This window comes from Salvia splendens, chromosome 2 (genome assembly GCF_004379255.2).
Source record: "Salvia splendens isolate huo1 chromosome 2, SspV2, whole genome shotgun sequence".
Classification (NCBI taxonomy): domain Eukaryota; kingdom Viridiplantae; phylum Streptophyta; class Magnoliopsida; order Lamiales; family Lamiaceae; genus Salvia; species Salvia splendens.
In genome coordinates this window covers 42,890,441-42,912,880 of record NC_056033.1, presented here as the reverse complement: position 1 = coordinate 42,912,880, position 22,440 = coordinate 42,890,441, and the positions used below count along the sequence as shown (strand labels likewise).

At 38.3% G+C, this 22,440-nt stretch overlaps 2 protein-coding genes and 1 non-coding gene across 3 annotated transcripts; 2 read left to right on the top strand and 1 right to left on the bottom strand.

The window, feature by feature from the left end:
• The first annotated feature begins 1,509 nt into the window (after window positions 1-1,509).
• Window positions 1,510-12,866, top strand: LOC121793014 (ATPase family AAA domain-containing protein 3-B-like). Its single transcript, XM_042191191.1, has 9 exons — window positions 1,510-1,973; window positions 2,321-2,416; window positions 2,990-3,100; window positions 3,177-3,486; window positions 3,696-3,786; window positions 4,438-4,765; window positions 5,054-5,202; window positions 5,358-5,607; window positions 12,567-12,866. The coding sequence occupies exons 1-9, from the start codon at window positions 1,698-1,700 to the stop codon at window positions 12,828-12,830; spliced, it is 1,875 nt and encodes a 624-aa protein (XP_042047125.1). The 5' UTR covers window positions 1,510-1,697; the 3' UTR covers window positions 12,831-12,866.
• Window positions 10,272-10,378, top strand: LOC121793188. The gene has a single exon (XR_006049026.1). It is a non-coding gene; the product is annotated as a small nucleolar RNA R71 (small nucleolar RNA).
• Window positions 12,867-13,826: 960 nt separating the features above from the next.
• LOC121793013 (pentatricopeptide repeat-containing protein At5g27270) lies at window positions 13,827-18,791 on the bottom strand. The gene is made up of 8 exons (XM_042191190.1): window positions 18,210-18,791; window positions 16,349-17,753; window positions 15,950-16,258; window positions 15,473-15,577; window positions 15,294-15,381; window positions 15,077-15,198; window positions 14,773-14,837; window positions 13,827-14,672 (listed from the first exon to the last, which is right to left on the bottom strand). The coding sequence occupies exons 1-8, from the start codon at window positions 18,762-18,764 to the stop codon at window positions 14,112-14,114; spliced, it is 3,210 nt and encodes a 1,069-aa protein (XP_042047124.1). The 5' UTR covers window positions 18,765-18,791; the 3' UTR covers window positions 13,827-14,111.
• Between the last annotated feature and the right edge of the window lie 3,649 nt (window positions 18,792-22,440).

Here is a 22,440-nt window from a genome sequence, read left to right as displayed (position 1 = left end):
AATTTGATTAAACATGGTCTGTCTCAACAGATTTAAAATATAATAATAAATCATGATATTCAATTCTCATTTCTCGTACGATCTTATCCATATATACTACACAAGATAATTGAGAAAAAAATATTTTTTTATAATTTAACATTATATTTAAAAAATTTATTAGATTAACCAAAATTTAATCAAATTTTGTAATATAAATAACCATTATCACTATAATAAAAACAGTAACTTGTGTCACTAGTCATTTACTTGGATCGGAAATGGTGGCGACAACAAAAGAACTACTAAAAATTACAACATGATTTTGAACTTTCATTTTCCACGGCTTCGAATGGTGAAAGATTAAATGTAAAATAATTTTGATTCTTGTGGCTTTATGTGTATTTGTGGAGGTATATATACATGTAATTTTCTCTTTTGGCATTTAATGTTTTATTCTTTGTATTTTGTGATCTATGATGTCTTGATATGTAAAATTTTGCTTTTTCAGAATATTTTGTGAAAAATATTAAATGATAGTAGTCAAATTGTCTTATTTGGAAATAAAAGAATTTTGAAATTTCATCTGTGAGATGTAGAATATCTTATGAAATATAGTCAATGAGAATAATTTGATGACTTTATTGATCTTATCAATTTTATCTCCTGCCTTTATTCGATGAGAATAATTTGAAAATATATTCGAAAATAGTTTGATGACTTTATTCATCTTATCAATTTTATCTCCTGCCTTTAGTAATTATACCAATTTTATTACATGTGTTTTCAACTTACCAATTATATTCCAATATATTTATTAAATCATTCGTTTTCAACTAATTATTTATAAAAATGTTAGGAATTGATACGCTGTGCCACGATTCCACCATTAAAGTGAAATTTAGATATAGAAATTGAAACAAGTGGAAAAGATTGAGATACAGTAATTGATAAATTAAAACGAATTGGCTAGAATTAATACAATTGTGAAAGGTTAAAGCGAAATCTAATCAATTTCAAAAACTGAGATAAAATTGACCATTAAAAAAACTAGTACTACATCTATTTATGTACTAAAATGGATACTAAATTTTCATTTTATTTCAAATGAAGTTTTTACCTATTTTTTTATATTAAAAAATAAAAATGTTCAATCTATCGTTCTAGGCGAGCTCAATATAGTCTATGGAAACACTCTAAAAGATCAACTACTAAGCTAAATACAATAAACAACAATATACAAAATGAAAGACAAGACAAAAGAATAAGATGAATGTCACTAGCTAAGCCGTGCCCTCGAACCAACGCCACTTTGTTGTTATTGAAAATATTTTTAGAAAATACAAATACTTTAATTCTAGAAGTGATAATATTTATCATAACATATACTATACGAGTTGATTTTTTCCCAAATTTATAAAAACTCATGTATTTTTGTCTATACTATAATTATAATTATTATTATTATTATTAGGCATGTGTTAATAATCATACCACATTTATACTAGTACTAGTAATAATAAACTAAAAAAAAGAATCCAAAACTGCAATTTCCCCCAAATATTAGAAACCCTACATAAACCCTCGTCTCTTCTTCCCCCAAGTCGATGTCATGTAAAAGTTAATTTCCCGAATCTCTTGCAATCTGGAGCCTGAAAATCCCCAAATCATCGTATTGTGTAATCCCCTGAGCTAATCGGCCGATTTTTTGGGCGAAAATGGCTAAAAATTGGGCATCAGGGGTGCTAGCAGCTGTAGCTCATGCTGCATTTGGTGCAGAGCACTCCTACGCAGATGGCTCATTCAAGTTATCTCCATTCTCCAGCTCCGGCTCCCCGTCGGCTGCGGAGCCGACTAAGCCGCCAGACCAGCCGGCTGAGCGGCGGCATCGGAATGATAACCCTAGGACGACATCTTCTGGCTTCGATCCCGAGGCATTGGAGAGGGGCGCGAAAGCGTTGAAAGAGATTACTAGCTCTTCGCATGCTAAAAAGGTTTTTTTTAACTTTTACGAGTTCGCATTTCGATTTATCGATTACCTGTGTGGTTGTGTCAAAATGTTGAAGATAATTTGTTGAGTATGTGTTTTTTGTGTTAATTTTTTGGTTGAATAGTAGGTTTTGTGTAGTTTCATTGGGAATATAGTTACTATAGTGATCATAAGACAATCAGACACGGCTTTATGTTTTGATGTGTTTTCTCAGTTGGCATGATGGAAAATCATGTAATTGCTACTGCTATTGCAGCCACATGTATGCAGGGAAAGTTCTTTATGCTTTAATGGTTGTATTTGGTTTCTGGATCTCAGAATTTTTATATGGGAGCAATTGTATTGGTATAGGTATTTGAAGTGATGAAAAAGCAAGAAGAAACGAGGCAGCAAGAGTTAAATGCAAAAGCAGCGGAATTCAAGGCGTTACAAGCTCAAGCTGAAACTGTAAGCCTCGCTGGGTCTTGGATCATCTGTTCTGTTTCCATTTTCTTGAGCTGAAATCTATGATATAGAAAGAAAATATTGCTCAGACACTTATGACATATTATAGTCCCTGGTGCTATGAACTAAGACATGTCATTGTTATCAATTGTCCGGATGAGTTTTGGTGTGGTTTAGGCAGGATAGTTTGGTGTCTGGCTTATACAAACGAGCCAAAATTCTTCTGTTATGGGAGAAGATGATAGTGTAGCAGCTTTCTCCTGTAAATTTGTATAGCAGTTTAACATGTAATTCATCATGGCTCATCGATCTTATTTGCTCTATCAATACCAAGTGCCATACTTCACCAATGATCGTAGCATTTACAGAAAGACCTATGAATTTAAAGTTAAGTTTTCCATTTTGTATGGAGTATTCTTACCCAACTAATAGAGTAGATTATTTGACTGAATCCTTAGTAAATCTGCACAACCCAGATCTGATTGTTTGTTTAGACACTCACAATTCCATTTTGATGCATATAAAATAGTCCAACTTTCATATCCAAAAATGACAAAGAATCATCTAATTTGGCAGGAGAAACAAAAAGTGGTGTATGATGAACAGAAAAAGCTAGCTCAGACACAAGCACAAATAAAATCACAGATGGCTCGATATGAAGATGAATTGGCAAGGAAAAGAATGCAGGTAAATGGTTTTTTTATGCATGTGAAGTGCAAAAGTATTCCAGTAGTCATAGGAAATAAAATCTCGAGTGTTTTAGGCAGAGAATGAACAACAAAGAGCAAGAAATCAAGAGATTGTGAAAATGCAAGAAGAATCAGCTATGAGGCAGGAGGCTGCCAGACGAACAACTGAAGAGCAAATTCAAGCACAGCGTCGCCAAACTGAAAGAGAGAAGGCAGAGATTGAACGTGAAACTATCAGGGTGCGGGCTATGGCAGAAGCAGAGGGTAGAGCCCATGAAGCCAAGCTTGCGGAGGAAGTTAATAAAAGAATGCTGGTTGAGCGTGCAAATGCAGAGAGAGAGAAATGGGTTTCTGCGATTAATACAGCTTTTGAGCACATTGGAGGTTTTTTCGTCTTCCTTAATTTTTTCTTACGGAAATAGTATCTCTAATATTGCTGTTACGTGATGCACAAAGTGGATGTGATATCATGCATTGACATTTTGTAGCCTGAGTCTGGCTCCAAGTCAGCTTATTAATGTATTTAGGCTGACCTAATCATTTAACCAAGTTCGTTTCTCATCTTAACCTTAGTGACTGTTCATGTAAAACAGGGGGTCTGCATGCAATTTTGACGGATCAAAACAAGCTTGTTGTAGCTGTTGGAGGTGTAACAGCTCTTGCCGCAGGAGTATACACAACGAGGTATTTTGATGGTTGACAGTGTGCAACACCTTTCCCTTTGTTTACTATTTAACATTAGTGGAAAATATTGAGAGATAGGATTTTTACCCTGTCTTTTGTTTGCAGAATTTGTTCTGTGGTGCCATTTTAATGTTAGTTTAGACATTATTTTCCCATCCTAGCGGTGGAATGCCGATAAAGTAATATTATTGCCAGGAAACATCAATTAATGATTTTTGCAAGAATTGAACTTGGAATCTGAAGTTTAAATTCTTAAGCTAAGGAACATAATATGTTCCCATAACATGTAGTATTAATTTACTTCTAGACTAGATTATTCATCATAATATTAGTTGGAACATGATAAGATAAACACTCTTCTTGCCCTCCTCATGAGTCATGATACAAAATGGTATTTTAGAAATTGCAATTCAATGAAGAACTTTACATCCAACCATACAAATAAATAAAATATTGAATATTGTAAGCCATTCTAGTAAAACATATCAAGCCTTATCCAATGGAGAATTACCTAGCAAACAAGCCTCTACTGTATAAGGGCTATTGTCCATTTATCTCCTCTTTACTAAATTGTGTCTATTCTGAATCCTGTATTAATGTAATAGTCATATCTGTATTATAGCTTAATGGAATGTATTTCTTGAATTTCAGAGAAGGTGCCAGGGTAATTTGGAGTTATGTGGACCGAATATTGGGACAACCATCTCTAATAAGAGAATCTTCGCGAGGGAAATATCCATGGTCTGGCCTATTTTCCCGTGGCCTGAGAAGCATCACCAGTGGTGCTAATAGAAGTTCTCAAAACGGGAATGGGTTTGGCGATGTTATCTTGAATCCTTCTCTTCAGAGGCGGATTCAACACTTGGCAACTGCAACAGCTAATACTAAAGCTCATCAGGCTCCATTCAGGAACATGCTCTTTTATGGGCCGCCAGGAACTGGAAAAACGATGGCTGCGAGGGAGCTTGCCCGTAAATCTGTAAGATGTCATAATCTCTCCTCATGAAATGTGAAACTACTGTTTCTTAGTTGGGTAACTTCCTTTTTTTCTGCCTAAATCAACTAATCAAGTACTAGCTCATAAATATTGAGCGAATCTGATGGGAAATCTCAGGAATGCTTCGGGTTCCTATTGTTCTTGTTCATACATATCTCTTCATAGATCACTAGCATCTAATTGACCTGACCCTTTTGTTACGAGAGCTTGTCATCATGGTGTTTTTATGTGGCTGCTTGTAATTCAGAAATAATCTGGTTTTTATATTAGGGCCTTGACTATGCCTTGATGACTGGAGGAGATGTTGCTCCACTGGGTTCTCAGGCTGTTACAAAGATACATCAATTGTTTGACTGGGCTAAGAAGTCGAACAGGGGATTACTGCTTTTCATCGACGAAGCAGATGCGTTCTTGTGCGAGTAAGTTATATTTCACTTTCCTATAAGAGCAATCAATGTCTGAAGTGCATTCCTTTAGAGTTTAGCCTTCATAAGCATGCATGTTGGCATCCTCCACGGTCTTGCTATCGATGTAATCTTTTAATACTAGCAAGTAATGCAATTCACTGCAACAGGCGGAACAAAACATACATGAGTGAAGCTCAAAGGAGTGCACTCAACGCACTTTTATTTCGCACTGGCGACCAATCCAAGGATATAGTCCTTGCTCTTGCAACCAACCGACCAGGTGATCTCGACTCCGCTGTGGCAGATCGTATCGATGAGGTCCTCGAATTCCCCTTGCCCGGCGAAGAGGAGCGTTTCAAACTCCTCAAACTCTACCTGCGTAAGTACGTAGCAGAAGCCGGGGAGAGAAAACCGGGCTTGTTGATGTGATGTTTTAGAGTTCTTAATCAAAGCATAAAGATTATCAAGTTTAATTATTTTAACTCTAATAATACTACACTACTGCAAGAATACAGTATCGTAGTAGTATTTCAAGTGTCGATCCACAGGGAGGCGAGATTGCTTACGCTTAATAAGACTACACAGAGCATAAAAAGATTTTGTTTTGATTTTGAGATGGTTAACTAAATTAAGCTACTAAAATGAGATTTTTGACACGAGAAAGACAGGTCACTCCAAGTTGCTCACTAAGCTTGCGTTGTTTTACACCATTTACAACGAAACATACGACGGGATTATAATTATCAACCTAATCGCGTGCACTGAACATGTCTACGACGTATAGTTCACAGTCAGCTGAACACTTGTTCCATGAACCAACTTTCAACGACATTTAATTCCTGCGGATGCGCGGGAATAAATGTCGTCTACTATAATCACTTACCTAATCCACTATCAATTTATCCCCTGAACAGTTCTAAATCGAAAGCATACCAACAAACGATCAATCCTAAGCTATGTTAAAGAGACAATAGTTAAGATTTAACAACACTACATCATTAGCCAAAAACGTAGCATTTTAATTATCAAACACATTGTTGGTATCAAACATACGATTCAAGGTGTTAAAACAAATACACAAGCCTAGATTACAACTCGGAGCAACAAAGAGAGCCTAGCCTATACACATGGTAGAATGTAGAAATAAAACCATAGGTGTGATGCTCTCGTCGAGTGGAGTCGGGATTCGGGAATGGATGGTCGGAATAATGGCCGGAATGCCTTCCTTCTCTTCTTCCTCTCCTCCTTTCTCTCCCTCTGTCTCTCTTCTCCGTCTGTCCTCCTGTCCAATTCATTTTCTAGCTTTTTTAATCCTTCAACCGCTGGGTCAACTGCAAAATCGCAGTTACGCGACTAAAACGCCCGACCGGGCGAATTCAAAGGAGGTAATCGCCCGACCGGGCGAAAGGCTACTGCATGGCCTCGCGGGAAACGCCCGACCGGGCGTTTAGTTGAAATCAGAACGCCCGACCGGGCGAACTTTCTGGACTCCATATGCACAAAATGGAAACGCCCGACCGGGCGTTTAGCGACATCAAAACGCCCGACCGGGCGAACTCTCTGGAATCTCAGCTATGCATTTCCGACGAACTTCCAGCTTCTAACACCCGAAACTACACTCAAAGCACGACTTGGTGAGTTATAATTAACATGAAATCCGGGGTAAAGAATAGGAAATAAGCTTCGCATCAAATACCCCCAAACTTAAGCTCTTGCTCGCCCCGAGCAAGGTACATTTTTTAGCACAAAAACTCAACGCAAGTCTACCCCGCAGAGAAATTTTCATCACAAAGAATCATGTAGGGACGTGAGTGACAAAATCTAAACCCCCAACATTTCCAATCGAGATTTCCCACTCTCAAGAACAATCACTCATCCCCCTAGAACGTCAAGTTAAGGTGCACTTCAAAATAAGTCCAAGCATGCGATCAAACAACTCAAACCATCATCATTGACTCATTAAGCAATACTAACCACATAGACTCACAGATTTCAAATCGAACCTCTTTAACTCTACCAAGTTCTTTACACAACATCCACAAGCATCAACGATAAGGTCCAAGGTCTTATTTCAAGGTTGTAATGGGGCTAGGGACGAGGTAGGATAAGTATGGATAGTGAGCTCAAAGGCTACACATTTGAGTGCCAAAATCTTCCCTCCTACAACTTCCTTCCAAAGATTAACCAACGAAAAATTACAACCAAACCCACACTCCCCCAAACTTGAGATCTATTCCAGACGAGATTACACAAACAAACATAGAAGCTCTATCTTTATTTCATCAACTTATTCCTTTTTTTTTGTTTTTGTAAAGACCTCGACTTTTGTGAATTTGGAGGTCGTCTTTTTCTTTTTCTTGTTTTTTTTTTCTTAGAACTTCATTCTTTTCACCTTCTATCAAGTCTAGAAATGTCTACTCTTTACAATTCACCACCCACACTCAAACTCAAACCACAAAGCTCAACTTGTATTTAGCACCCAAATAGTAGCAAGGTCTATCGATGAGGCTAAAATTAGGCTTATTTCAGTGGCTAAGTGTTTGGCTAAGTGTTTACACAAAGAATAAGAAATTAAGCTCAAGGTGGCTTCTAGGGGATCATTTGATGGACTAGGCATGTGATCATTTGGCCATGGAGTTCATCCTAGTGCCTTATCCTCCCAAATCGTTAACACAAACGAACGCAAGCACTTCACTCGATAAAGCAAATCAATCCAAAATAATTTCCACAAGTCATGCGATTTTCATACTCTCCTCAACTTAAGAAATCGGATGTAATCACAACATGCTCTTTCAAATAAATTCATGCACCCATTCCATTCATCCTAAGCTTCAAAGATCAAGTAAGATCAAGCAAGATTTCCTAACCAGAAAGCCGAAGATAAAGCATGCACCCGTCAACTACATAGATTCAAAACATCTTTATCAAGCAAAACACCCAAAAACAAACATCACAAATCATTCATAACCCCCCCAAACTTGAATGCGTCATTGTCCTCAATGCATGCAAAAAAGACAAATAAAGTAAAGGGAAAGGAAACTCCCCCAAACTTGGCATGACGTCCATAGTGCGTTCGGGTGGGAGGGTGGGTGTAAAAATCCTTTGCAGGTGTGCTTCCTCCTAAGCTCCAATCCTAACTCCCAGTTGCTCCTACAAAAAGAACAAAAACTACAAAAAGAAACACTCAATTCAAAATAAATGTTGGAGGAAAGAATTGAGCAAACAAAACCTCCAACATATGAAATCAAAAATAAAAACAAAAAACTTGGGTTGCCTCCCAATCAGCGCCTTTGTTTATAGTCGTTGGCTCGACCTTCTTCATCCTTGTCTACCTCTATCCAGGCTCCAATAGGCGCTTCCCCGCCTTCTCTTGCTTGATCACCACATTCTCTCCATCTACTCGAAACATGACCGTATTTGTCTTGGTCTCTATCACAACATCACCGGTTGCTAAAAATGGCCTACCAAATAGGATAGGCATATCCTTGTCCTCTTCCATCTCTAGGACAATGAAGTCAACCGGGAGTACAAATCTATCAACCTTCACCAAGACATCCTCGATGATACCTTTTGGTTTCACAATTGAATGATCCGCCAATTGTAGGTCAATGTCGATTGGTTCAATCCTCGCTTCTAGACCGATTGACCGTGCGGTTTTCAGAGCCATCAATGATATTCCCGAGCCTTGATCAAGTAGGCACTTTGGGAACTCCTTATCTCCCATCTCACATGGGATCACACAGCTTCCAGGGTCTCTTCTCTTTGCCGGCATCTTTCCCTTCACAAATTGTGAGCAAAATGCGCTCAATATCACCACACCATCGTCTTGTATCTTCTCCTTTTTCGCAATAAGATCCTTAAAAAACTTGGAGAATTTAGGAAAGTGTAGGAACAAATCCACCAGGGACACATCTACATTAACTTTCCTGATAATGTTCATCATCCAATCGAGTCCTTTCTCTTGAATTATTTTCCTACCCTTCTTCTTATTCTCGACTGGGAAAGGTGGTGGCGGGATAAAATCTGGAAAATTAAATGGACACTTCGGGTCCATTGCCGGACTTAGTGGATTCTTCTTGTGGATATCACTCATGGTTGACTCTTCTTTTTCTTGTTGACCTTCCCTAGCTTCGGTAGTAGCCCACTCAATCCCCTCGTCCACCCCTGCGTGCGAGGTTTGTGAGCCAAACAACTTGTCCGCCCCTGCGTGCAAGATGTTCGAGCCATTTTGTGCATCTAGCATGATTGGAGACTCAAGATCCTTTCCACTTCTTAACTTAACTGCCTTGCACTGTTCAAAACCTTTAGGATTGGGCACCGTATCACTCGGGATAGCATTAGGAATTCTTGTGTGAGATGCTGTAGCAATCTGCCCAATTTGAGTCTCGAGATTCCTCAATGTAGCCTCCATCTGACCAAACTTCTCTACCGTCCTTTCTTTGAAGCTCTCATTCTCCCTTTGACTCTTAGTCATAAACGAGAGAATCTGTCCCAATTGATCCTCGACTGATGGCTTCTTCTCATAACCCGGAGGTTGAGTGTTGTTCCTCCATTGAGTCCCCGAAGTGTTGCTAGGACCAACTTGATTCCAGGTTGCTTGTTGAGGCCTCCAATTCTGCTGATTGTTGTATTGATTGCCTTGGTTGAACCCTTGATGATTGTTACCAATGTAGTTCACATCCTCCGTTGGTGGCCCTTGAAGACTTGGACATTGATCAGTATGATGCCCTCCTTGACACAATCCACATCTCATCACTGCCACTGCTTGGGGTTGAGGAGTCAGTTGCAGCGATTTCACTGCCTTTGTCATCGACGACATCTGGGTGCTTATATCTGCCAATTGAGCTTCAATTGCAGATACTCTCTCTGCATCCTTTGTAGCACCGAATGTGTCTCCTCCTTTCTCCGCTGCTCTCCTTGGGTTGTGCCAGTTCCGTTGATTGTTAGCCAACCTTTGGAATAAGGCTCTCACCTCCTCATGCGTTAAGTCATCCAGGTTTCCATTAGAGCCTGCAGTAACTAGTCCCGTGCCTTCATTGTTGAGTCCCTTGTAGAATTTCAAAAGGTCATGCCCCGGAGCTAGACCATGGCTCGGGCATTTCCTTATCAAGTCTGTGAATCTCTTCCAAGCTTCTGCAAAGGACTCATCATACTTTTGTTGGAAAGAAGTGATCTCTTCTCTCAATTTCTCGATCTTCATCGGGGAATTATATTCTAAGAGGAACAACGTCTTCAACTCTTGGAATGTTTCAATGTTGTAGCCCGGTATAGAGTCATACCAAGCTCTTGCTTTCTCCCTCAGAGAGAATGGGAATAAGACCCTCTTGATCAGATTGTGTTCCACATTCGGGGGTCTGTGAGAGTTCGTCAACTCGTAGAAGGCATTGAGGTGGCTCATCGGGTCTTCATCATCCCGTCCATGGAAAAGATTCCCCCCATTCACCAAACTAATGTAGTGAGGTGGAATGTTGATGTTGTTGTTCGCATAAGCAAACTCTCCGGGGTACTCAATTCCCGATCTAAGAGTGTCGCCAAACCTCACAACGGGTGGTGGGACAGCGTTGTTGTTATTATTGTCGGCCATCGACTCAGCTTCCAGATCACTGTCACTATTCTCAAACAATGGGTTATCTCTGATTGGACTCGGCGAATCCTGTTGAATTTCAAACCCGGCTGAACTTCCTGACCCTTTCCTTCTTTGATAACAGAGTAATCCGAAAGGCGGTGTACCCTGAGATCTCGTGTGCATTCACGACTTTCCTTTTTTTTATCTACACAACAGAAAATACACCAAGCACAAGCACAATATATTTCCTAATTACCGAAAGCGAGACCTCTCGACAACTTCGGGGTAAGTACTATAAAAAGTGTGTGCTTAAGTGAAAAACTAAACTACCTAAAAACTAAACTAAGAGTTAGCTAAAAATTACCTAAAAAAAAACACTCCTTCGTCTTCAAGTCCGGACGTGGTAGATGGCTATCACACCGTAGAACACGAACAAAGTACCTATAAAACTCAAAAAGAAAAATCAAACAAAATAAAATAAAAACTAAAACAATTAAGCATAAACAAGCTATTGCCTCCCCGGCAACGGCGCCAAAACTTGATGTGATGTTTTAGAGTTCTTAATCAAAGCATAAAGATTATCAAGTTTAATTATTTTAACTCTAATAATACTACACTACTGCAAGAATACAGTATCGTAGTAGTATTTCAAGTGTCGATCCACAGGGAGGCGAGATTGCTTACGCTTAATAAGACTACACAGAGCATAAAAAGATTTTGTTTTGATTTTGAGATGGTTAACTAAATTAAGCTACTAAAATGAGATTTTTGACACGAGAAAGACAGGTCACTCCAAGTTGCTCACTAAGCTTGCGTTGTTTTACACCATTTACAACGAAACATACGACGGGATTATAATTATCAACCTAATCGCGTGCACTGAACATGTCTACGACGTATAGTTCACAGTCAGCTGAACACTTGTTCCATGAACCAACTTTCAACGACATTTAATTCCTGCGGATGCGCGGGAATAAATGTCGTCTACTATAATCACTTACCTAATCCACTATCAATTTATCCCCTGAACAGTTCTAAATCGAAAGCATACCAACAAACGATCAATCCTAAGCTATGTTAAAGAGACAATAGTTAAGATTTAACAACACTACATCATTAGCCAAAAACGTAGCATTTTAATTATCAAACACATTGTTGGTATCAAACATACGATTCAAGGTGTTAAAACAAATACACAAGCCTAGATTACAACTCGGAGCAACAAAGAGAGCCTAGCCTATACACATGGTAGAATGTAGAAATAAAACCATAGGTGTGATGCTCTCGTCGAGTGGAGTCGGGATTCGGGAATGGATGGTCGGAATAATGGCCGGAATGCCTTCCTTCTCTTCTTCCTCTCCTCCTTTCTCTCCCTCTGTCTCTCTTCTCCGTCTGTCCTCCTGTCCAATTCATTTTCTAGCTTTTTTAATCCTTCAACCGCTGGGTCAACTGCAAAATCGCAGTTACGCGACTAAAACGCCCGACCGGGCGAATTCAAAGGAGGTAATCGCCCGACCGGGCGAAAGGCTACTGCATGGCCTCGCGGGAAACGCCCGACCGGGCGTTTAGTTGAAATCAGAACGCCCGACCGGGCGAACTTTCTGGACTCCATATGCACAAAATGGAAACGCCCGACCGGGCGTTTAGCGACATCAAAACGCCCGACCGGGCGAACTCTCTGGAATCTCAGCTATGCATTTCCGACGAACTTCCAGCTTCTAACACCCGAAACTACACTCAAAGCACGACTTGGTGAGTTATAATTAACATGAAATCCGGGGTAAAGAATAGGAAATAAGCTTCGCATCACTTGTTCTCACATTTCTTCAAGAAACAGCAGAAGAAAATCGAGATCAAGGGCGTGACCGAGGATCTCATCAAGGAAGCTGCTGCAAAGACTGAGGGATTCTCCGGAAGAGAAATCGCGAAGCTCATGGCTAGCGTTCAAGCAGCGGTCTACGGCAGTGAGGACTGCGTGCTGGACGCCACTCTTTTCCGCGAAGTTGTCGACTATAAAGTTGCAGAGCATCAACAGAGGAAGAAACTTGCTGAAGGGCAAGATGCTGCCAAATGAAGCCTCTGTTTTACTGAGCCTTAGTTGTATTTGTATATGAATGGCCAATTTGCCCTTGTTTAAGTTGCCCAGAATTTTTTCATTTCTGGGAAGCGTTTGATTAATTTTCATTTAAGAGGCAGTTTCATGCACTAGCAAATAATAATGGCATATTCTTTTCATTCTGACTAGAGTTATGAATGATTTTGATATGATTGTTCGATAAATACTCCCAGGATTAAATCTAGCAACAGAAAAAGTTCATTGATATATATATATATATATATATAGGGTTTTGATCTATGCAAAACTAGATTTAAACACAGAAACGCAGAACAATATCATAATTAGGTCACTTTTAGGTCATAATTAGGTAATTTTTAGGTCATGCTAACAAAGCATGACCTAAAACGATCTTAGCATGACATTAAACCCAAATATTATAATATGACCTAAACCATATATATATATGTATATATATTAAGGGATATTTGTCCGTATATTTCTAAACTTTCGTTGCATAAGAGCTTAAATATTCGCCAGTGAATTACCAAATTATGATTAGCTCTGACTTTACGATCAGTACAAATTTAGCAATAACATAGCTTTTGATGGCTTGTTTATATGTCGCTATCGAACGTTAACCAAAACAACATTGTATTATAATATTTAATTAAATAATTTTAATTGATGTACTCATATCCATCTCTTTTCTCCCCTTCTTTCTTATATAGACCTTATTTTAACAAATGAAATTATATAATTTAATTAACTACGACATTGCTCTGCTGCTTAAAATATTACGTTGTTTTAGCTTTCGCCCGATAGTGCTACATAAGTTAATTATCAAGCTATTCAAAACCAAAATCTTGATTGGTTAGAATAAAAATAAATCAATAGTATGGCTGCAAAATCTGACAAATCAACAGTTCGATAATTTACAAGAATTTAGAAAACTACCCATATATGGAGTAATATGTAGGTATGAGTGTATTGATTTTGAAAATGATAACATTATTTGAACATAACCGAATATGTATTGTGTTTAGATAGGGCCAAGAAAATTGGGATAGAACCCCAGTCAAATATACAGAAGAGAAAAAGAAGGGCATCATCCATCACTGTGTCAGCCCAGTGTAAAAATATACAAAGATCTTCAACTATTGAATAACTCTTGGATAATCTATCTTATATGTTTCTGGGCTACCCTCAGAGATTTCCAGCTTACCGCGCTTCCGTTCTTCCGTTCCCACTGTGACTATTTTGAGTGAGATTTCCAGCGTACCACGCTTTCCCAATATTTTATGCAAGTTTTTTTGTCTTTGATCCAACTTCAAGATTGTTCAGGAATGGAACACCTGAGTTTTTCATGGTCCTTAAAAGCTCGTCAGCCTGTGGTTCGTTGCCCGCTGATCTGAAAAGATGAATTGCTGCACTCAGAAGAAATCTGTCTGGACCAACAGAGCTGCACTCTCTTTTGAAGAATGAGATTCCGTCTTCAACAAGCCCAAAATCGAGGTATCCTCTAAGCATTGATGATATGGAGTCGAGGTCGGGATTTAATCCGCTTGATACTATTTTCCTGTATATCCTATCAGCTTCTACCATTGATCCTGCTCTGCTATAAGCTGAAAGCACAAGGTTAAAATGGGCACATTTAGGTGAGATTCCTTCTTGCTGCATTGACATGATAGTTTTCTCTGCTTCTTCGTATTTTTTACTCTCAGCATAGGCTCGAATCATGGCGAGGTACGTAAGGGAGTCTGGTGAACAGCTGGAATTATGCATACGTAGCAAAAGGTTTTCTGCTTCTTGGTATAGTCCCGCAGCAGCACATGCGTTAATCATGACGTTGTAGCTCACCTGCACCTCATGGCGCCCAAACAAGTATCAGAAACCAACAATAGGTCATATGGGCATAAGAAATCGAGCCACACAGATGGTATAGTCACCAAAGACATACCTTCCCGGGTTTTATTCCTTCCTCCTGCATTTTGCGGAATAAGGCTAATGCTTCGTGAACTTTGCCTGCAAAGCAAGTAAAATAATAGTCAAGCATAGTAAATGCTTATAACTTTTGAACTAGTCTCCTGATAGTTTTCGAGCTCTCTTTCCTGTATATACAATCGCAAGACAGAAACAGACCTATTTGTCAACAAATTTTATGCCAATTAAGAATTCAGTAATAAGTAGCCACTAAGCGTTGGTAACAAAAGTCAAATTGTGTTGAACACAAACACAAATCACTAGTAGAGACAGGGGCACACCAGCTTTTCCATAGTGGCAAATCATATTAGTGCATATCTTCTCATCCAGTGCCCCACCCAAGCCCTGAGCCATGTTGAACATCTCCAATGCTTTATCCAGGTTCCGGCTTCGTCCATACACACTGCAATATCATGAATGCCAATCATGTTGATGGATGAACAAACTTCATTACTATTCGAACCACCATACAATCCTCCAAAGGGTTATAAGTTTAACCTGATCATGGTATTATATGTCTGAATAGATGGTGAAATGTCCAGAGAAAGCATGCGTTCATATATGCTGCCAGCAAAATGAAGTCTTCCTGTGACATTACAATGTTATTATGTTAGTTACAGAAAACATGAGATATAAATGTCAAATATTAGGAATTAATAAAATATGGAAATATTAACCAGCTTCCAGCATTGCTTGAATGGAAGTGTTGTATGCTACAGTATCAAGCTGCAAATTCTCACGGAAACTATGACGAATAACTTCCTCTGCCTGGTGGTATTTACCTGCAAACAGCAAATCTTTTAAGTGTAATCTTATACTACATTACTACTACAACTCCAAAACCACTTATACAGTCAAACCAAGTCGTCATTCTTATAAATTGTTGAACTTCAACCACAAAGCAATCGAACACATCAGAAAACATAATAAGTTTACAAGGACTGCTCTCACTATATTAGTGCTTCTGCCTTGATTGCAAAAGGTAGGGTAGCCAAAAGTCTAAATGCAATATTAGTCATAACATCAGAATGTTAGGAATGAAAAGTTAGCAGGAATGCCAAGATAAAGGGGATGATACAACATTAAGCAATCCCCGATGACCCAAAAAGCCCCAGCAGTAATCCAGAAGCATTAAAAGTATAATCATCTCTTACCACAATTTGTCAAAGATTTCACAAGTATACTTATAGATACAGGACCAAGATTGTGTTCTCTTGCAGCCTGTTCTTTACAAAATAAGTATGCATCCTCTTCTCTGCCACATGCAATATAGGCATCGATCATTAAACCAGATATGAGCTTCCCATCTCTAGCAGAATCTGCCATTGAAGCAAAGACTTTTTGCACTTGGTCAAGCTTCTTTTGTTTCCCATACATGCTAATTAAAGATGCCAAAGAAGTATCCTCTAGTTGGCAACCAAGTTTCGTCATTAGCTCATAAAGAGACTCCGCAGTTTTGTCACCTACAAGGGGTATTCATATGAGCTCTTCAGACAGAATGTAGAATCAAGATATATATCAGGTTGAATCCTATTAATAAAGAAAATTCGTACCATCTTTGACGGACTGGATTATCAATTTGTTGGCTACCGACTCACCAATCTTAGACTTCAGTAGAAACTCAAGTTTTTGTTTCATCTTCGGTTCGTTTTCTGTTACCAAACAAAGTGTCAGCACCAACTCAATTGCCACTGATCCAGATTGATCCAAGGTCGCATACCAATTTTCAAATTCTGTTGCTGTGATATATTGTCCATCCAATGCCATAGAAAATGTCCGGAGGAAGGGACTATCCAATGTTTTACTTTCACCCAACTCGTCAATCAGTTGTTCAACTTCTTTATGCATTCCATTCCTGCAGTAGACCTTCATGACTGTCATCAAGAGTCCCTCATCAAACTCAACTTTATCTTTTCTGATCTGGGAAACAAATGGTTTTGCCTTTTGAGACAAACCAAGTCTCAGGTACAAATTGAGTATATCTTTACAAGACATGGCATCAGGAAGTCCGGTCTTTGAAAGATCCTGATAGGCAACTTCTGCAGATGAAAGATCCCCTTTTGCTACATAGCATTGCAATAAGACAATGTATGCAAATCTAGAGTAGGGGATATTACTACTTTTCATTAGTTCCATCACCTCTAAAGCTTTCTCAACATTCCCAAAACTGAGATGAACTTGTGCCATAGTCATATATGTCTTCTCACCACTGAGTTTGCCTGATCTCCTGATTTCTAGAAAGGTCTTTTGTGCATCATCATAAAGACCCAATTTACCATATATCCGAATCATTAAGCCAAAAATCACCTCGTCTGCAATAACATCAAGTCTCTCCATTTCAGTGAAAAGTGAACAAGCTTTAGAGTAGTCAGCAGTTCTATAGTACAATGCAAGGAGCGAAGCACATGTGAAACTGCTAGGTACTATCCCACGAGATCTCATATCTTCATAGAGATGAAGAGCTTCATCTTTCTCACCACGTTTGGATCTCAAACTAATAAGAAGGCTGTAAGTGGACTCTTCAGGCACAAAACCCGTACTTTTCATCCTACCGAATGTCTTCAAAGCTTCTTCAGCCATGCCTTCTTTCACAAGTGAGCTAATCACAACTGTATATGTAAAACTATTTGGAGTTACCCTTTTATCGACCATCTTCCTCCAAACATATATAACATCATTATGCTGTGATTTCTTTTGTAAAGAAGATAGCATGAAATTGAACACTGCAACTGAAGGTGTTATGCCTCTCTCCTCTACAGCAGAATAGAACGACAGCATAGCCTTGTGGCGGCCCCATCTGGCATATGTGCATAACATGGTCCCACAAGCTACCTCATCTGGTTCACACCCAGCTTCAAGCATCTCCAAGAAAGTCTCCTCAGCAAGATTGATCTTTCCACCTTGGCCGTACGACCTCAGAACAATTGTGTAGACTATAACGCTTGGCCGATAGCTCAACTGTTATGGCACAAATCTACATTACACCAAATTAATGTCTAAAAATAAATTACTATAACCATGCAGGCAATAAATAAAATACAAAACAATCATGCCATTAGAACACCATCTCATGAAAGTTATGACAAACAAAAAGAATAAAATTGAAAAAAAAAAGCAACAAATCCAACTAAGTTCAATCTCGTAGTCTCGCTTTTTATCAAATGTAATCGCTCAAGAAGAACCACATGCTCGATTTAACTCAATCATGATTAAATATTTAAATTGTATTGACACAGTTTCAATTTCTCAAGCATATCGTTAAGAAATATCACGCATTCTGGCATTCACCTACAAAAACAAACCCAAACCAGCTCAAACACATAATCAAATTCAAAAACCAAACCACTATTCAACATTGCCTCCAAATACAACATTTTAAATCATCAAATTGGCGGGAAGAGAGAGATAGATAACCTGCAATTTCATCCAACCAAAGAAATCTCTAACTTGGCGCCAGCTCCTCTGCTCCTTCAGCACCACACACATCTCTCTAAAACTGAGCTTCGCCACGAATGAGCACATCTCCTCCCTCATATCGTACTCCCCCTCGCGCATCTCCGCGGTGCTCCGCACGCGCTTGATCGCCGCCACCACGTGTCTCCCGTAGAGGTGCCCGTTCCTGTCGTCCTCCATGTACTTCACCATCTGCTCCGGCGAGCGCTTGATCCACCTCGGCGTCTGCGCGCGCGAGCCCTGGTTCCTCCTCAGCACGCTCAGGTAGCGAGCCTTCGCCTTGATGATGCGGCGCGCGTTGTCGTCGGGGAGCGGATTCTTAGGGTTTCTGGTCCTCGGCTTGAGCTTGCCGATGTTTTTAGGGTTGCCGGAGCTCAGGCTCCATGGATCCGGATGCAGGCAGCACCGAACAACCCTGCGCGGCGGTGGAATCGGTTGCTTGCGGAGACCGAAACTGGTCCTCGGAGGTGGGATTGACGGAGATGGGAGAAGAAACGGGGATTTGAGAGCCTCCATTTGAGATTCATGGAGGTTTCTGCAGTGGTATTTATCAGCTGATCATGATTTTTGTGGTGGTGAATTCTTACTTCAATTTCAACTGGGCTGAAATATGTGAAGCCCATATTTAATTGGGCTTAAAATTTCTCATTAGACCAATACAAAAAGGCAGTAGCCTCTTGGATTGAGTAAAATTAATTAGATTGTGATTTTTATTTTATATTTATATATTTTTATGCGTTTATAAACTGCACCAATTGATGTAAACTACCCTTGCATAACTAAGACAAGACACGTTTTAAGAGATCGAGAAACTTTAGATACACTCCCTCAATCCCCGATTAAGAATCCATATTTGATCCCATCCGAGTTTTAGAATTGAAAAAATAATTGGAATATAAGTATAAAAAAATGGCAAAAGTAGAATTTTATTGTGGGACGAAAAGAGTATAAAAAAGAATGGAGCTCTTAAAAGCTCAACAAAGAAAGAAGGACCGAAGGATGGACCGAAGGACCGAAGGAGTATAAAATAATTAGTCATATTTGGATCCTTCTTAGACATCGATGGTAAATTAATACTACACGTGTATCCAGAAGATAATTAATTTGCATATTTAAAGCTAGTTGGAGATACTAGGATCTCCTAAATTTTTGGTCCTTATAAATATTCGCTCCGTCATGAAATGTTGTCCACTTTTGTTATTTCGGACCATCTTTGAAATCTGGACACTTTTCATTGACTTGTTATAGTCACATTTTATTATATAACTAATATATAAATGTAAAACGCACGTTCTATTGACTTTTTTTAGTCACTTTTCTTTATATTTTTTAAAATCCATGCCGAGTCAAATCTGAAGATATTTTACTGATGGAAGGAGATATAGTAATATATGTATATTGTATATAATAGAAAAATATAGGAAAATCTTACAAAAATGTCATTTTTCTGCCTAAATTTAGGTCTAATAATTGAACGAAACGTTTGAACATTGTAGACAAAAAAAAATATTATTATCTGCATTTTCTAATAAAAAGAAAACGGTAAGTTCCAAAAACTAATGGTTAATATATTCATTAGGTTAAAAGAAAAGAGCCAAAAACATAGTGGCTTATAATATACTTCCTATTTATCAAAGCTCGTAGTATCATACTGAGAGGACGAGGAAGTTTAAGCTTGTAGATCCATATCCCGATACAATCACCAACTTATACTTCATTGCAACAATACAGATTTGTGTTTTATTTTTTAATCATAATTTTTTATAGACGGATACTCTTTTATGTGTATTTTATGTTTTTTTCTCATGAAGGTTTTAATGAGATCTAACCTTAAGTGATCGTATTCTGATTTCCAAGGTTTAGGTGTTTATGCAATTCCAACAAATAGTGATAATGCCAAAAACGTTGATTGTGTAGGGATGACTTGAAATTTGCATGGTAACTTAAAACTTGAAATTTGCACGATGCTCGTTGATTTAGGCTATCAAATATTGTTTGATTGACGAAATGACCTTTTATTATTTCTCTAGTTTAAGTTCAGTTCATGTCGTTGATTTAGTCCTTCATATGAAGAAAGTAAAATTGTAACAATGGCGGATATTGTTATTTCAGTTGTCGTGAACATCATAGGTGCGTTGGTTGATGCAAAGAGGATGGAAGTGAAGGATCAAAGTGTCAAAAGTTGGCTCAAGAAGAAGCTTATGTTTGACTGCTCCTTCAACTTCAGGATCCTCAAAGTCTCTATGGTCGCCAACAAGCGCATGCCAACACACCATTCCAAGTTTGTCATCTTTGCTAAGGTGAGGCTCTTGAGCGACGGTCGGAAAGAACGATCTAAGTCGGCAAGCAATCGTGGAATTGAGCTATCAATATCATCATCTACATCGTTAGTCAGCTTCAACTTGTCAAGATATTTAAAATCTTCGAGAAACATGGTCTTGGCAATATCAATCAATTTTCCATGACCCCCCGTGCATTGAGATTCGAAGTTCTTATAGGGAGAACCTCTTTGCACGAATCCGATGACAGTCTGCTAAATGTATGAAGGTTATGGCATGCTTTGACCTTCCACTTTCTGTCACCCAATAATTTACTTTCTTTCGTTTTCAGATATCACCCAATAATATACACTCTTTCGTTTTCAGATATCTCAAACGGATCATATTGGAAATGTTGGGTTTGATAGTAATGATCCATTGTTTTGTGTCAACAATAAGAGTTTATAGGTTGATCGGATGGGAAACATCTTCTCGAAGTACTTGGAGATGTTCAACGGAAAGAGTAATGTGATTCAAAAGAACTCCCTCCATCCGCCATTACTTGTCACTAGTTTCATTTTCGGTGGAAATCGCTATAAACACACAAAATCGGTGGAATTTGTTGCTGCCTTTTTCTTATTCTAAAATATAAGCTTTTTAACCTCTGAAAAACTTGGGAATTTGGTGGACATGCAGTTCAAAATCCTAAAATATTTGCAGGCATATGGAAAAGTCACATGATGCAGCTCGACAGATTCCTCATAGAAGCAAAGCAGCGAGCGGACGCGCTTTGCATTAATACAACAGCTGAGAAACTTTGAGAAATCAGATTCGAAACAAAGACGGTGAAATTCCAGTACTTTAGAAAATGGAGGGTCAAGTCGTCTCATTGATATGTGTATAACTCATAATAACTTTTCATCCATTGCTTTACGTCTGCAGAATACGCACACCATGTTATGAGCCTAACATATCTTGGCTCGTTTTTTGCTTTTTTACTATCAACGAGTAGATGTTGATAAGAACCTTCGAAATCTCCATTGCCTTTTGTTCTATGTCATCATCCCCCACTCTGCAAATCCCTCTACAATTCATACTACTTGGTAGAAACTAAGATGTCATGATCTTTAGGGAACAACCTTACATACAGAAAATAAATTATCCCATATTGACTCGATTTTTTGTAACTTTTTTTATTCCAAAAAATCTGATATCATTTTCTGACCGAAATTTTGCATGAATGGCTATAGGATTTCTCCAATTAACTTCAAATAATCATAACTCATCATTCAACATCTATTTTGAAATTGCATAATTATGATAAAGTAGTCAATAAAACAAAAAAGAAAGAGAGGCTCATCATTTGAAATACGTCGATTATGTGAGATGACTTGAAATTCGCACAATGCTCGTTAATTTTTGTTATCAAATATCGTTTAAATCACAAAATGACCTTTTTATTAATTTTCTAGTTTAAATTCAGTCCACTTCATCTATTTAGTCTTTTATATAAAGAGAAAAAGACAATCCGCCTCTAAATGATGACAAATGACCACTTATCGTGCAAATTTCAAGTCTTTTCAACATAGAAAGTTTTTGCTCATTTTTTGCATGTTTCGGCTAGACTGTATATCATGCTAGTTTTCCCAATTTTTATACTCGATCAAATCCACTTTGTTGTCTATCTGTTGTCTAACGAGCCTGATCTCTTCTTCCGAATTTTGATGATGCAATGGACTTTTTTTTCCGAAATTTGATATGTATTTTTATTTTTAGAGTTCCGCTTTAACAAAAAAAATGATTTTTTAAAAAGAAGTAAGAGAATTATTTTATATTTCAATTTTTAGCTTTTCATATATCGATTTTTTTATGACCTGAGATTAAAATAAATTGAAGCCAAATTAAATTGAGGAAACCCTTTAAAAGGTCAAATT

Bases quoted from the DNA above. Each gene is read 5' to 3' on its own strand.
- LOC121793014 (XM_042191191.1), top strand. From the start codon at position 1,698: ATGGCTAAAAATTGGGCATCAGGGGTGCTAGCAGCTGTAGCTCATGCT. The intron at 2,417-2,989 runs GTAAGCCTCGCT...CTAATTTGGCAG, and splicing joins TACAAGCTCAAGCTGAAACT to GAGAAACAAAAAGTGGTGTA. The intron at 3,787-4,437 runs GTATTTTGATGG...CTTGAATTTCAG, and splicing joins GCAGGAGTATACACAACGAG to AGAAGGTGCCAGGGTAATTT.
- LOC121793013 (XM_042191190.1), bottom strand. From the start codon at position 18,764: ATGGAGGCTCTCAAATCCCCGTTTCTTCTCCCATCTCCGTCAATCCCA. The intron at 16,259-16,348 runs GTACGAATTTTC...TACCCCTTGTAG, and splicing joins AATCCAGTCCGTCAAAGATG to GTGACAAAACTGCGGAGTCT. The intron at 15,382-15,472 runs GTTAATATTTCC...GTAATGTCACAG, and splicing joins TCAAGCAATGCTGGAAGCTG to GAAGACTTCATTTTGCTGGC.